The following is a 16,877-nucleotide window of genomic DNA, read 5'->3' as shown; positions in this document are numbered from 1 at the left end:
ACCGCCCCCCTCTCTCTCTCTACTACTTCTTGCAAAGATTTGAAGCTCCACAACCTCCATCCAAGTAAGTTTCTCTCTCTAGAATTAGTTTTTCTTCTTTTTCTCTCTCTAAACAACTTAATACTTGTTTTTCATCTTTAGTTCTCTATTTTTTTTGCTCTCTAACATATATAATTAGTTGTGATGTGTATCTAATGGTTGAATCATGTTTGTAAATGATATAATATAGGTTTATAGGTTGATTTTGCTCTCTAATTTTATAGTTAGTTGATATTCTTGATAGGGTTTAGGGTTTATGGACTAATTTTGTTCTCTAACTTCTATATTTGATATAATATATGTTTATGGGTTGAATTGCTCTCTAACTTCTATAGTTAGTTGATATTCTTTATAATGTTTATGGTTTATGAACTAATTTTGCTCTCTAACTTCTATAATTAGTTGATTTTCTTTGTAGGTTTGTATTTCTAATGTATAAATCATGTCTATAATTTATATAATATAAGTTTATGGACTAATTTTGTTCTCTAACTAATAACTTCTATAATTGGTTGATATTCTTTATTGTTTTGCTCTCTTTGTTCTTTTTGTTATTTAGGTATTTTTCATAGTTTCCATCGATGGATTCTATTGGTTGGTGCTTCGAGTGCTCCTGCTTTGGTAAGGAAATCGGGAGATATGGCATGGGAATGGGGAGAATGTCAGGATGCTAATAATTTGAATTTAGTTTGGTGCAAACTATGTAACAAGAAGATGTCCGGAGGCATTTATAGATTGAAAGAGCATCTTGCTCATAGAAAAGGGAATGCGAAGGGATGTGGCAAGGTTACTGAAGAGATAAAGAAAGCAGTTCAAAACGCCATGACTGAGGTAACAAAGAAAAGATTGGAGAAGGCTAGAGTTAGTAGTATAATTCAAGATCATGATCTTTTGGTAAGTGGCGATATTGAAGAAGAAGACATTGAGTGTCAAGAGATTAAAGAAGAAAGAACTAAATCTAAGCAACCTGAGGTAGTTGATGGTTCTAGTGGAAGAAGTCTGAAGCGATCAAGTAATGTTAGAGGTCCTTTGGATACTGTCTTTAGTCCGGGCTACAAAAAAATGAAGCAAAGTACATTGGAGCAGAATAATCTGATTAAAATTGGATTAAAGCACCGAGCTTGGAAAGATTATGCTTGTTGGGCAATCGAGAAAGGATTACCTTTCAATGCTTGTGAAGGTGAAAGTTTCCAAAGATTTTTAAATTCTGTTGGTGAGTATGGAAGAGGGTTGCCAGCACCATCTCCCTACCATGTGAGAACAACCTTGTTTAAGGAGATTTTGAAGGAAACAGATGACTTCATTGAATCCTTTCGACCACACTGGAAGTCTTATGGATGTTCTATAATGTCTGATTTTTGGATTGATGGAAAAGGAAGATGCTTGATTAACTTCTTAGTTAGTTGTGAGCAAGGAACAGTTTTTCTAAAGTCTATCGATGCATCTGAATACATTAAGGATGCAAATCTCATTGTAGGCATGATCAATGAAGTTATTGAAGATGTAGGCGAGGAGAATGTTGTTCAGGTATATGTGTTAATTTTCATTTATTTTTGCATTCTCCTTACATCAATTACTAAACTAATTACTTTTTTTTTGTTATGTAGTTTATTACCGACAACGGTTCAAATTTTAAGGTTGCAGGCAAGATCTTAATGGAACAACATCCTAATATGTTTTGGACTCCTTGTGTGGCACATTGTGTCAACTTAATGTTGCAAGATATTGGTGATAAATTGTCGAAGATCAGGAGTGCTTTAAGTGAGTCTAAAGCCGTTACAACGTACGTCTATAACCTGTAGGGTTTTTGTGTATCCTATACACTACCTAGTGTTGTAAGCGGAATCTCAAACATCTCATGTTTAACACTAGATTGCCCAGGACCTATATGCATAAACTAATCAATGAACTAGAGAGGGATAAATACCTTAACGCGTTTTTCCCTCGAACCATTCCAATCGCATGCAAAGATCGAGAGCTCCAACTGTAGCTCCTCTACTTGAGACACCGAGTGAATAGACTTGATCTCCCTTCCTTTCAGACTGCTAGGACTTAGTAGAAGGTTGAGAAGAACTCTTCTTCTTGACTAGATTGATAGAATGGGAACTTTCTCTCTATATTCCTCTCTCTCCAATAGCTGTATATTCAGAGAGAGAGAGAGAGCTGTATAATTTTTCCTTAGAGAAAAATCCACACCTTTTCTGTTCTCAACTGACCCAATATATAGACAAACCCTAATTAGAATCTCATTCAGATTAGGTTTTCTATTTTCTGGGTCACAGAAAAGATAATTACCAAAATACCCTTTTTGGGGTATTTTGATAATCCCCTTAAGTGTGGCCGGCCAGGGCAGCCCACCATGGGCCTTATGTGGCCGGCCCACTTACTCTGGCCGGCCATCTCATGGCCGGCCCAAAGAGCCTTCCTCTATCTTGTCCCGAATCTCCATTCGGACCCTTTCGGCCTTTCCAGTTGAATCCCATCCAACTTTAGCCAGTTCCCGTCTAGTCAAATCTCTCCGATCAAGTTACCACTCTTATGTGTAACCCGTTGTAGGATCCGGTCTATGTTAGCCTCGAATCAACTCCTTGATCCGATGATCGTAGTTGGCTTCTAGCAAAGCATTACGACCCCTAATTGGACCGGACTGGATGATCTTTACGTGTGGTCATCGTTATCCTAACTGACAAATTGATCGCATTGCCACCTTGGTCGAAGGACACTCCTTCGGAAGGACATCTCCTTCAGACCGAACGGATAAATCCTTCAGTCTCCCACTTGTACTTAGAACAAGTGCAATGCTCGATTCCCATGTCGCTTAGTATCCCATCTGATACGTCACACGTTTCAGACTTTCTTGATCCAGAGAACAACTGTCAATTCAAATGATTAACTCTTAATCCATTTGAGTGCGGCCACACATTTCACAGTTGCTTCTCCTCAAGTGGCCCGGAGATACTTATTCCTAACTTAATAGGAGGACATCATCCAGTCTTGTACTCCCACTTAACTTCATGTCTATCCTGTCTCCCCCAGTATGCTGCCTTTATAACCTCCTTTTACGGCGCGGCGTTTGACAGTACCAAAGTTCGACATTCCTTACATAAGATGAGTGGAGCACTCATGTTTACGGAATCTCTCCAATCTTGCCTATGAGAGTTTGTGACGCCTTTTTCAACTTCTTGAAAAAACTCTCATCTTTGGGTTAATCCAATGTAGATTCCCCAATCTACATCCATGTAATTGACTTAAATACCATATTCCTATAGCCCATGGAACTGCGCTATCAGTCAATTCCCATGCTAGTCTTCTTAAGTCATTGTTGTCCATGCAATGACCTGGACTAGGGACTCAATAATGAATCTATTCCACGTTCACTTAGTGGGGTTCCATTTACCAGATCACGTATCTGATAAACCCACCTGGAATTCCTCATTATTTTGGACTGTCATTAAACACTAAACCATTATTTAACGACAGAAATAAACTCCTTTATTTCTTTTTATTGAATGTAGCTAATTGATTACATGAAAACCCCTTTTCATTAATCCAATTACAACCTAAAGCCATTCATCGATGCGCTTTATACCTATGCCCCTTCTATGACTCTCATACTTGGGCTGAGGCAGTGGTTTAGTTAACGGATCGGCAACGTTGTCGTCCTTATCGACTTTGCAAATGACCACATCCTTTCGCTCAGTGATTTCCCTAATCACGTGGTACTTCCTTAGGATATGTTTGGATTTCTGGTGTGCCCTTGGTTCCTTAGCCTGGGCGATAGCTCCATTGTTGTCACAATACAGAGTAACCCCATTTTCTATGCTAGGAACTACACCAAGTTCGGAGATAAACTTCTTTATCCAAACTCCTTCCTTCGCTGCTTCCGAAGCGGCAAGGTATTCTGCTTCTGTGGTAGAGTCTGCTATAGTAGTCTGCATTGAGCTCTTCCAGCTTACTGCTCCTCCGTTTAGACAAAAGACATAACCCGACTGCGATCGGAAATCATCTCTGTCCGTTTGGAAGCTCGCATCCACATGGCCTTCCACGATTAGTTCGTCTTTCCCGCCATACACCAAGAAGTGATCCTTAGTCCTTCTCAAGTACTTCAGGATATTTTTGGCTGCGGTCCAGTGTTTCTCCCCTGGATTAGATTGGTAACGACTACACATACTCAAAGCATATGAGACGTTTGGGCGAGTGCAGACCATGGCGTACATGATAGATCCTATTGCCGAAGCATAAGGCACCTTCTTCATGTGTGCTAGCTCATCAGGATCTCGGGGACACTGAGTCTTGCTAAGCGTCGTACCATGTGTCATGGGTAGGAATCCTCTCTTAGAGTCTTCCATCTTGAACCTCCCAAGAACCTTATCTATATAAGTCTCTTGACTAAGTCCAATCATCCTCCTCGATCTATCTCTATAGATCTTGATGCCCAATATATATTCTGCATCTCCTAGGTCTTTCATTGAAAAACACTTCCTAAGCCACTCTTTCACGGAGTCAAGCATAGGAATGTCATTTCCATTGATCAGTATGTCATCCACATACAGGACCAAGAAAACTAGGTTGCTCCCACTAACCTTCTTGTATACACAAGATTCCTCTTCATTCTTCAGAAAACCAAACTCTTTGATTTTCTCGTCGAATCGAAGATTCCAGCTCCGACTTGCTTGCTTCAACCCGTAGATGGACCTTTGAAGCTTGCAAACCTTTCCAGCATTCCCGGAATCCTCAAAACCCTCAGGCTGTGTCATGTACACATCCTCTTCCAGTTTACCGTTCAGGAAGGCGGTTTTTACATCCATTTGCCAAATCTCATAATCGTAATGAGCTGCAATTGCTAGAATAATCCTAATGGACTTAAGCATCGCGACAGGGGAAAAGGTTTCTTCGTAGTCTATACCCTGGACTTGTCTGTAACCTTTTGCCACCAGTCTAGCTTTGAAAACGCTCACGTTTCCATCCTTGTCTGTTTTCATCTTGAAAATCCATTTGCATCCTATGGGTTTTACCCCATCGGGCAAATCAACCAAGTTCCAAACTTGATTCTCAGACATGGATTCCATTTCGGATTTCATGGCTCCTGATGGGTCATGAAAATGTCCCATCTGAGTCGTTTAATTTAGCCGAATTAGTCTGTTTCGAGTCTTTATTATAATAAAATGGTTGGTTTTCTTGATTAGGTGTCTTTTACAGAGTTAAGTGTGAAAACGGTTAAAAATGAGAAAAAAGAGGCATGAAGGGTATTTTGGTCATTTGGAGTCAAGGACATTCTGGTAATTTGGTCAAGGTCAGTGCATGGGTAGAAAATAGAGTCCAATAAGATCCCGTTGGAGGAAACTGAAGTCAATTCGGAGTCTGGACGAGGGAATTATGTGAAGTCAAAGTCATGTTAACACTCGGTCAACACTCGGGACAATGTCGGGATGGATTCTGGCTAAGTGGATAGTAGAGATGAGGTGGCGCAAATCGGTTGAGTGTCGTAACTTAGTTTGCGTACCCGTGAAGCATAGAAGTTTGCCAAATTCCAACTTTTACCTCAACAGCAACATTTAAGGCATTTAATAGGATTTGGTGAAATGTCATGTGTGCCCCTCAATTCTTTTAGCATTAATTATTGGAACCATTCGTTAGCCGACACATGGCACTTTATCCCTTGCTAATACACCCAGCCGCCAGAGACCAATTTATGGCATTTACTAGGGTTTCGTTAATTTCCAGATTTGCCCCTCAGTTTTTTCACTATTAACCGTCCAAACCCGAGATGATCCAACAGCTAAAAGTTCTCCCATTTATACATTAGCCCTTGATTTGAGAAACCCTATCCATATAAATAACTATCTTCCTCTCATAATTTGCTAGACTTGCAAACCCTCTCAAAGGCTTCCTTACCTAATTTCTAAGCCACTTCTTATCCTCTCTTAGCCTCCTTTTCTCTCTACCTCTTCTATCTTCTAACCCTAATCCCCCATTCTTTTCTTCTACTTTCTCTACCACCTTCATCTATTCTCTACATTTTCTTTCTACTTCTAACCTTCTAATTTCTCCTACCTTCTTCTCTAAAATCTCTTCTTCTTCTATCTCTCTTCTAAATTTCTCTTCTTTTATCTTCTACTAAGCTATTATTTGGAGTTTTGGGCAATATTCTTGATATACTTGGAGCTTAAATTGGACATCAAAATGGAGATACATGGGAGTATGGATTGTGAACATTCTTGGTGATTTCTTTCCATTAATCTTTTGTAATTCCATTTATTTTATGAATTCAATGAATATTATTTTAGATTCCATGAGTAGCTAAATTTTGTATCTAGGGTGTAGAGGAAACCCATATTTGGGCTTATTTTGAGATGTGTTATAAATCAATGAATCCTTATTTTGAGCTTCAATGCCTATTGATTGTCATTTCATGTTGATTCTATAACCTTATTATCATTCATGTATTATAATTAGATATTTCATGCTTTTATTGATTTATTAGATGAGATATGCCTTTTAGATCTTGAATGATAGTGTAGGAAATTAGTTTTATATGGTAGTCAATCATACATTCTTGATTTTGAATTGTGCTATTAAAGAATATATTCCGAAATCTAAATAGTTTATTATGTTAGATTTTGAGTTATACATGAGAAAAGGGATTTGTTAATTAATGCATGTTTCAAGTAGTCCATTTATGTGGTGAAATCGAAAACCCTAGATTCTTCTTCTCATCTTGATTTCATTCTTATTACTCTTTTAGTATTGCTTTCTTTTTAAAATAGTTTCTTAAAAACAAATCAAAATTAATGAAAGGGGGTTTTAATTCGAGATTTAGATAAAATAGCTTGTCCTTGGGACGATACTCGATCTTATTTTCAATACTATAACTTGACCCCGTATACTTGCGAGAATAGACCTAATTTTGGGCCCATCAGCTCCCAGCCATTTTTCGGAGTCTGGGCTCGTCATAGCTTCTTCGTAGGTGTTGGGTTCGTTATCCTCTACCAACAACAACTCTTGTCGTTGAGACAACTCAATCAGCCTTGCGGACCTACGCGGGGCTTGAACAACAGGTGAGACACTCTCAACTCCTTGAGGGTTCTCCTGCGAATCACATTCGCTTTGCGCGGGAGGATCTCCGAGATCTGCCATCTCATCCCCTCTTTCCTCTTCTATCGGCTCATAATAGTTAGGAATCGCGACTTCTGACATCGGTGCAACGGTGCCAGTTTGTTGCTCAGATCGAACCTCTTCGATCTCTATATTTCTCCCACTTGTCTTCTTGGAAAGGAACTCCTTTTCAAGGAAGACACCATCACGAGCAACAAACACTTTGTTCTCTGACGGGTTGTAGAAGTAATACCCCTTTGTCTCTTTCGGATAACCGACGAAGAGACACTTGTCTGATCTTGGTGCTAGTTTATCTCCTTGTAAACGCTTTACATAAACATCGCAACCCCAGACTTTGAGAAAAGACAACTTTGGAACCTTTCCAGTCCACATCTCATGTGGCGTCTTTTCTACAGCTTTTGACGGAGCTCGGTTAAGTGTGAAAGCAGCTGTTTCTAGAGCATACCCCCAGAAAGTGTTAGGAAGATCGGCTAAGTTCATTATCGATCGAACCATGTCCATCAATGTTCGATTCCTCCTCTCGGACACACCGTTCATCTGAGGTGTTCCTGGAGGAGTGAGTTGTGAAACTATTCCACAACTCCGAAGATGATCCTCAAACTCTTGACTCAAATACTCACCACCTCGATCCGATCGAATGGCTTTTATTTTCTTGCCAAGCTGATTCTCTACTTCATTCTGGAATTGTTTGAACACTTCAAACGATTCCGACTTATGCCTCATTAGATACACGTAACCATATCTAGTGAAGTCATCAGTGAACGTTATGAAGTAGCCATAGTTACCTCTCGCGAGTGTACTCATAGGTCCGCATACATCCGTATGTATCAGTCCTAAGGGTTCACTCACCCGATCTCCTTTCCCCTTGAAGGACGATCTTGTCATCTTGCCCACTAAGCATGGCTCACATGTATCGTACGATTCCAAATCACACGATCCCAGAAGTCCATCTGCATGAAGCTTCTGCATGCGTTTCATGTTAATGTGACCCAAACGACAATGCCAGAGATAACTTTGGTTAGAATCATGAGTACGAAGCCGTTTCGTGTCTATGTTCAGGATTTCGTCTTCTATGTTCACAACATAAAGACCATTACGCAGCTTAGCACTGGTGTAGAACATCTCACCCTTGTATAAAGAACAACTCTTGTCCTTTATTATAGCGTGATATCCCTCTTTGTCTAACACCGACGCAGAGATGATGTTCCTCGATATAGTCGGTACGTAATAGCAATTACGTAGCACTAATATCAACCCAGTCTCTAAACTGAGCTCAAAAGTTCCTACAGCCACAGCAGCAACTCTTGCCTTGTTTGCGACTCGTAGAACCATCTCGCTCTTTGTCAGATACCTGACCTCCTTGAGCTCATCTAATTCTGAAATTATATGAGCTCCACATCCGGTATCATATACCCATGAGGGAGAGTCAGCCATATCTGCCAAATTGACCTCTATAACATAGGCACCGACTTCCACTTCCCTTTCTGGTAGCTCTATTACGCTTTCTTTCTTTGAAGCATCGAGAACTCTTCTCTGATCTTCCTCCCAATCTAGAAAGTCGTATAGATCTCTATCTAAACGTGAACTAATCCTATTTGCCATCTCTACTCTACAGAAATAAAATAAGGATTTTGCTAAGTACTACATTCAATGTTTACGCAAAAACACTTTTTGCCATATTATTCAACGAAAAAACGTCCCCCTATGAATAATACGATTCCAAGACCCCATTCCTGTGAAGCTAAGCGTACTTTGGCACTGCCCTTAACTTCACCCTCCTGGGTGAGTAACTCCTTACTGATCATATCTCATATGACTCTTGGTTGATGAATAACACTTATGTGTTAAATTCATCCTTTTGCCTCGAAATCCAAAACTCTTTTGCTGACTCGTTTGAGAATAACCATTTAGACATGTAGACCTCTTCATAGGTCTACCCGTATTGTCCCGAGGTAAAAGATGGCACCCTGCTTTGGCATGACCCACCATCGATGAACAAGGGCGCAACAGGTGTCTTAATCTGGGTAGGCATTACTCAAAATTCTTTTTGGGGACTCTTACGTTTTTGTTTGCATGCATTACTGTGAACTCTAACATAATCATACACCACACAAAACGTAAATAAGTAAATGCGCGCGAGAAAATAAATCAAGCAGATATGATCCTAGTATGGCCCCTAACCTAAAAGATCTAATCTTCTTAGGTTCTTTGCTTGTTTAGCCTCCGTTCGCCTGGATCTCCATCCTCGAACATCCATTGAATTCTCCCACTCGAACCACGATCTCATCCTTTGGCTCTTCGATGGACTCAATTGTACCCTTAAACTCTAATTACAAGACTCAACGATTCGCAGATCGTATAAAACTTGAAATTAAATTAATTACAACGGGCACCCATCCGTGCTTAAAAACAAGATAGAACAATTCTATGGCCATACTAGAACCCGCATTCACATCCATACACACATAATAATATGACATTCATAAAACACCCAAGTATGTATGAGATTCGCTTACTTAGGTCGAATCTAGGTTTGCTATGTTCTAGATAGCTTTTCGGGAGATACCACCGACATCTCTATGTCTAACGTGCCTTAAGTCTAATTATCTCATAATTCTGACTAATGGCTCGTTCTGGTTTTATCCTAAAAGATTTTGAAATCGTTTTGGAAAAACTCCGATTCGGGCTTTGGTGGGCCCGGGTCGCTTTCGGAAAAAATTATGGTCAAAGTCGGAAGAAGAAAACCGAACCCTCCCACTTAAGTCAAGGCCCAAAAGACCCGAGTCTAACTCAAAAGACTTAAGTCAAACTTGGTCAAGGGAACCTTTGACTAGACCTAGTCAAGTCTCGGTCAAGGTCCGAACCAAGGTTGGACCCGGATTGGCACGTTCCAGACCGTGCCAAGTCCCTCGGGTGGTCGCGTCTTGGCCCTAGGCCAGACGCTTCCTGACCATGCAGACGCGTCCTAGACGCTCTGCCCAAGTGTAAGCTTCTCGGACTCCCAGTCCGAGACAGCTTCTGGTCTCACCAGACGCGTCCCAGACGCGCTCTGGAAGGTTCTGTCCTGGTCGCGTCCGGATTCCCAATCCGAGACGCGTCCGGACATGTCTCTGTGGTCGCGTCTGGAAGACGCGACCTCAGGTGCTGGACGCGGATCCTTCGGGATCCCAGTCCGAGACGCTCTCGGACGCGTCTTCTGTCCGAGAAGCTCGGACGCGTCCTAATCCGAGACGCTCTCGGATTCCCAGTCCGGGAAGGACTGGGACGCGTCCTGAGCGTCCGCGACTGGCCAGACGCGTCCTGGGACGCGTCCTGGTCAGTCCGGTCTCTGGACAGCACCCTGTTTTCCTCTAATTTTCGAAAAACTCCAACTTTTTGCTGCTGTTTTGATGATTCTTCATCCAAAACTCAGCAATTTGAAAAACTCTTTTTCAAAAAACCATCTACTTTAAAATTTTATTTTGAAAACTCTTTTCAAAAACACCAAATTTTAAAGATTTCCCATTGAAACTCTTTCAATTTTCTATCCGATTAAGTCTAAATCCAATTTAAACTAATCAATTTCATGTCTAAATCCCTATTTAAACATAAAATCATCTAATCAATCAAGCTCGAATCTAATTCGACTAGTCAGAGATAGTTTCATGCAACCGGCTCTGATACCACTGTAGGGTTTTTGTGTATCCTATACACTACCTAGTGTTGTAAGCGGAATCTCAAACATCTCATGTTTAACACTAGATTGCCCAGGACCTATATGCATAAACTAATCAATGAACTAGAGAGGGATAAATACCTTAACGCGTTTTTCCCTCGAACCATTCCAATCGCATGCAAAGATCGAGAGCTCCAACTGTAGCTCCTCTACTTGAGACACCGAGTGAATAGACTTGATCTCCCTTCCTTTCAGACTGCTAGGACTTAGTAGAAGGTTGAGAAGAACTCTTCTTCTTGACTAGATTGATAGAATGGGAACTTTCTCTCTATATTCCTCTCTCTCCAATAGCTGTATATTCAGAGAGAGAGAGAGCTGTATAATTTTTCCTTAGAGAAAAATCCACACCTTTTCTGTTCTCAACTGACCCAATATATAGACAAACCCTAATTAGAATCTCATTCAGATTAGGTTTTCTATTTTCTGGGTCACAGAAAAGATAATTACCAAAATACCCTTTTTGGGGTATTTTGATAATCCCCTTAAGTGTGGCCGGCCAGGGCAGCCCACCATGGGCCTTATGTGGCCGGCCCACTTACTCTGGTCGGCCATCTCATGGCCGGCCCAAAGAGCCTTCCTCTATCTTGTCCCGAATCTCCATTCGGACCCTTTCGGCCTTTCCAGTTGAATCCCATCCAACTTTAGCCAGTTCCCGTCTAGTCAAATCTCTCCGATCAAGTTACCACTCTTATGTGTAACCCGTTGTAGGATCCGGTCTATGTTAGCCTCGAATCAACTCCTTGATCCGATGATCGTAGTTGGCTTCTAGCAAAGCATTACGACCCCTAATTGGACCGGACTGGATGATCTTTACGTGTGGTCATCGTTATCCTAACTGACAAATTGATCGCATTGCCACCTTGGTCGAAGGACACTCCTTCGGAAGGACATCTCCTTCAGACCGAACGGATAAATCCTTCATAACCATGGTAGAGTTTTAAACTTGATGAGGAGGTTTACTGATGAGAAAGAGTTGCACCGATCTTGCGTGACTAGATTTGTTACTGCTTTCTACACAATCAAAAGTATTCATAAGAACAGAGGTCATTTACAAATGTTGTTTGTGTCAGATCAATGGACACAATCCGATTTTCTAAAAAGGTTGATGGTAATAGATGTGCAAGGATAGTGGCTAAAAATAGCTTTTGGGATAATGTGCAATTCGCGTGTCAAGTGTTGGCTCCATTAGTTGATGTGGTAAGATTGGTGGACACTGAAGAGAAACCAAGTATGGGATACATATATGAAGCAATGGTTATAGCCAAGGACCAAATTAAGAAGAACCTTGGCAGTGACAACATGACACGAGCCAAAGTTTGGGAAATTATTGATAACCGATGGACCGATCAATCTCATCATCCTTTACATGCAGCTGGTTATTATTTGAATCCCTCGATTTACTACGGAAAGGGTTGGGAAGGGGTTGAGACTGATGCGGTTACGAATCAAGTTTTTCTTGCAATTAGTAAATTGGTGTCTGATGACCATGCTTTGGAGGAAATGAATAATGAGATGTTTCACTATAGGAGTGCAACTGGATCATTGGGACATGAGTTTGCGAGGAAAGGAATCAACAAATATTTACCGCGTAAGTTTTTTTTACATGTTACATTTATTCACTTTTGTGGCGATCTTATGGTTGTTTTCTTTTTTGACGAAATGTAGATAAATGGTGGACACAATATGGAAAGGGACTACCTCACCACCTTCAAGCATTTGCTAAAAGAGTTTTAAGTCAGACATGTAGTGCTTCACCATGTGAGCGCAATTGGAGTGCATTTGATCATGTAAGTTACACTTTAATCCATCTTATTTTTACCCATTAAGTAATAAGTTAAATACTTCTTTAATTATACTTGTGTCTTTTATTTTTTTCAGGTGCATTCAAAGAAGAGGAATTGCTTGATGCAAAGTAAATTGAATGGTGTTGTCTACATCCAATACAATATGAAGTTGAAGATTCGAAATATAGCTAGAAACAATGTGTGTGGACCGACAAGAGATGATTCAATTGATCCAATTATTTTGAGGGAGGTAGAAGAAAATGATGAATGGATTATTCCAACTAATGAAGAACTACAAGATTTCGTCAATAGGGGTGATGATCTTAGATGGGAAGATGTTCGGGAGGCGCAAGGAGTTACGAGTGTTGAGCGACGAAGAACGAGAAGTCAAATGGCTTCTAGTTCTTCAACTACTCCTACATCACGTCCTCCGATGGAACTTGTATGATGAAGATAGCGATGCTGATATTGAAGTGGATGGGTCGCACTTTGCAACTTTAGATTGAGTTATTTAGCGTCGTTTTCTTTTGCTTTCATTCGGCATTATGATGAATTCTGACTATGGATTGTATGACTATGAATATGAACTACTTTTATTAGGTTTATTTGAAATTTGATTTTTAACTATCATATTAGTATTTCGCTTTAAATTACTTTCGTCGAGAATTATGTTTGTATATGTTTGAGTTTTTCAGGAACAAACATTTCTAACGGTTGGGAGTTTTGCGGGAATTTCAAACTATAGTGAAGGTAAACAAATACTCTCTTTATTTTCTGTATTTACATTACAATATTACACATGTAGAAGTCTCTTTATGTATGTATAATATCATATAATTTTATATGTAATTATATATATATATATATATATATATATATTAAGTTAACCGATTAAATCCGACTGGTCCCGTTGTAGTCCCGACTAGTCGCTAGGCCCGGGTCTGTCGACTAATCCCGATTTCTGATTTTTCGAGCTTAGTACACCACTATCAAACACCTTCTATTCGTAGATGACTGCATCATCTTTGGTCAAAACTCGCTCGAGAATATTCACAATCTTAAGAACATCCTTCAAACCTTCAGCGAGGCCTCAGGCCAAATGATCAACTATTCAAAAAGTCCACAATATTCTTCTCTAAAAATTCTCATCCGAAATTCAAGAGAATGATCATTCGAGCACTTAAAGTTAGACAATCCTCTTCCCTAGATAAATACCTTGGTACCAATCTCTTTATTGGCACCAACAAAAAGCAAGTCTTCTCATCTCTCTTGTCGCAAATCCAGTGCAAACTCTCTAAATGGCACACTAATCTTCTTTCACAAGCTGGTCGTTCTATTGTTATCTCTACAATAGCTGCGGCCGTTCCCCGATATCAAATGCAATGCTTTTCCCTTCCTAAAGGTATTATCAACAGCATTGAGACCCTCCAAAGGTCTTTCTGGTGGGGAAAATCCAAAACCATTCACACAATCAATTGGTCTCACATCTGTCTTCTCCGCAAACTTGGGGGATTAGGTTTTCGTCTTCCCAATCTGGATAATCAAGCTTTCATTGGTAAATTAGCATGGAAACTCATAAATAATCCTCAAGCCCTCTGGGTCAAAATCCTCAAAGCCAAATACTTCCCCACTAACCAAAAACCCGTTCCTCCCAAAGCTAATCACTCCTGGCTTTGGAAATCCCTCTATACACAGTGCACTCAAATCTCTAGTTTGATCTTTTGGGACATTAATCAAGGAACCAATATCAATATTTGGCATGATTATCGGATCCCTGATCACCCCCCCACCCATACATAACGCTAGAAATGTCGGTATTAATCGGGTGGCCCAACTTATCAATCAAAATACTTGGAATACTCATCTTGTTAATCAATGTTTTAATTCAGATATTGCTAATGCGATTTTAAGTATTAACTTGCAGGTTCACAAAGATGACGAAGCGAAATGGTCTTTGACTAAATCGGACAACTATACTATCAGTTCAATGTATTACCACTTACGGACTACAGGTAATCACAATAACACTGATAGAGTAGATTGGAACTTCATTTGGAATATTAATACTACTCCGAGAATCAAATTATTCCTTTGGAAATGTTGTACTACCAGCCTACCCGTTCGTGGTAAAATCGGTAAATTTATAGGCCAACATTATAATTGCCCTTATTGTGCTGAAACGGAATCTCATTCTCATGCTTTACTTCATTGTCCATTTGTTAGAACGATATGGTTTTACTATAATATCAGAACAGATGCAGTTACAGTTGTCAAGGAATGGATACTATCCTGGAAAGATTTAGACGAATATATGTCAATTTTATATGCGAAAACTATGTGGCTCCTTTGGAAAGCAAGATGTGAGAAATGTTTCTCAAACAAGGCTCCTACCCAGATGAGCATAATCACAGGAATCAAAGTAACTCCCACAAAAACTATGAAAGCAATAACAACAATCACGAAAAAGGAAAAACAAAAACCATCATGGAATCCTCCTAAGTCACCGTTTATGAAAATTAATGTAGACGCTTCTTTCACTATCTTTTCAGAATCTGCAGGTATAGGTTGTATTATTCATGACGATAAAGCGACATTTATAATGGCACTCTCAGATACAGTTCGAGGACAAAACACAGAAGAATGTGAATCCATAGCTATTCTCAAAGTTATGCAATGGGCTATAGAATTAAAATTCCAACACATCCACATTGAAAGCGACAATCTGAACGTGGTCAACCACATCCTGAAAAGCAAACACCAGGTGCACAGGCAGTCGAGAAAGCACATAGATGAAATCATAAATCTCAAAAGCTCGTTCGTTGGCATCAAATTCTCCTTCACGCCTAGACAAACCAACAAACAGGCAGATACGATTGCCAAATGGAGTAGAAAGAACAACCGTAGACGTATTTGGACCGATGTTTTAGAATTTCAGAGCAGTGTTTAGCTCTTTCTGTTCCTCTCAACAAAAAAAAACTTACTTTGTTAATAAAGATATTTTTCAGTAGCAAACTATAGTGTCGCAACAAATTTATGACACGAATTGTTTTTTACCTTGAATAAATGTTGTAAAAAATATATTTAGTCACTGAAAAGTTTTACAGCGACAAACTAACTTCGTCAACAAAAAAAATTGAGACAATAAATTTTTGTTGTAAACAAAAAAAATTGGAGACAACATGTTTTGTCACCAAAAAATGTTTTAGGAACTAAAACTTTCGCCACATAAAATATTTTTTGAGCTAAATATATTTTTGTTAAAAATATTTTCAAGAACAAGTGAGTTTAGTCGTTGAAAATATTTTTTATGACTAAATACTTTTTGTCATTAAAAAGTATTTGCTACAACGAACATTTATTTGGCCACTATATACATTCCCTGACGGTGTTAATACGACAAAGTGACGACAAAATATTTTCCGTTGATAAATGTTTTTTGCAACAAAAAGACAATGTTTAGCAACAAAAAAAGTGTCCCTAAACCCTTTTTTTTTTTGCACTGTTATGAAGGAGAAAGAAAACTAGATACTGAAAGAAACATCCATGACAAATACAACTAAGGGGCTATACTAAGATGAAGTTCAAAACTTTAACCAAAACAACCCACACAAAAAGGTAATCAAATAAATCATAAAATGAATCCGTTAAACATGATTCCAAGAGGATAAATAAACTAAAATGGATTAGAAAGGAAATGTAGGATTTCTGAATTTAAACTTTGCTACTTACTATGGGTTATGATTTCTCAAAGAAGATTGAGAGAGTTATAATTTTTCAAAGAAAATTGAGTTTCTTAAAGAATATATAGGTATTCAATATTACTTACTTTTAATCAAAATTACGTATTATGAATCAAAATTACTTACTTTTAATCAAAATTACGTATTATAAAACAAAATTACTTACTGTAAATCCAAATCAAAACAGAAGTTGTCGATGGATATTGAATGTCGATGGAGCTAGAGAGAGCAGACGTCGATGGAGGTGTGGATGGCTATTGAATCAGAGGGAGAGATAAAGAGAGGGAAAGTGGGAAAGGTAGAAACGGAATTTAAGGAGTTGCGAAAAACTGTTATGAGAGAGAGTGGAAGTAATAGTCAGGTAGAGGGAGAGAGACGCGAAGTTGGCTCCGGGAGAAGCCAGATTATGTGAGAGGATTTGTTAGGTAAATGACTAAAATAACCTCTGTCAAGGAACTTAATTACACAAACTTTTAAACCGTA

General features: G+C 39.3%; 3 protein-coding genes across 3 annotated transcripts; all 3 read left to right on the top strand.

Annotated features, from left to right (window-relative positions):
* On the top strand, window positions 1-1,914 carry LOC147537578 (uncharacterized). The gene is made up of 3 exons (XM_086644672.1): window positions 1-64; window positions 599-1,566; window positions 1,647-1,914. The coding sequence occupies exons 2-3, from the start codon at window positions 679-681 to the stop codon at window positions 1,839-1,841; spliced, it is 1,083 nt and encodes a 360-aa protein (XP_086500798.1). The 5' UTR covers window positions 1-64; window positions 599-678; the 3' UTR covers window positions 1,842-1,914.
* A 4,168-nt stretch (window positions 1,915-6,082) lies between these two features.
* On the top strand, window positions 6,083-13,284 carry LOC147537577 (uncharacterized). Its single transcript, XM_086644673.1, has 3 exons — window positions 6,083-12,458; window positions 12,536-12,657; window positions 12,749-13,284. The coding sequence occupies exons 1-3, from the start codon at window positions 11,945-11,947 to the stop codon at window positions 13,100-13,102; spliced, it is 990 nt and encodes a 329-aa protein (XP_086500799.1). The 5' UTR covers window positions 6,083-11,944; the 3' UTR covers window positions 13,103-13,284.
* Window positions 13,285-14,462: 1,178 nt separating this feature from the next.
* On the top strand, window positions 14,463-15,601 carry LOC147537576 (uncharacterized). Its single transcript, XM_086642803.1, has 2 exons — window positions 14,463-14,468; window positions 14,579-15,601. Exons 1-2 carry the CDS (start codon window positions 14,463-14,465, stop codon window positions 15,599-15,601), a joined length of 1,029 nt encoding a protein of 342 aa, XP_086498929.1.
* The last annotated feature ends 1,276 nt before the right edge of the window (window positions 15,602-16,877 follow it).

This window comes from Eschscholzia californica, unplaced genomic scaffold, assembly GCF_041429995.1.
Source record: "Eschscholzia californica isolate CP2 unplaced genomic scaffold, dmEscCali1.0.p SCAF_5, whole genome shotgun sequence".
In the NCBI taxonomy this organism is placed as follows: domain Eukaryota; kingdom Viridiplantae; phylum Streptophyta; class Magnoliopsida; order Ranunculales; family Papaveraceae; genus Eschscholzia; species Eschscholzia californica.
Note: the sequence above shows the minus strand (reverse complement) of the source record. Positions and strands in the feature narration are given on the sequence as shown.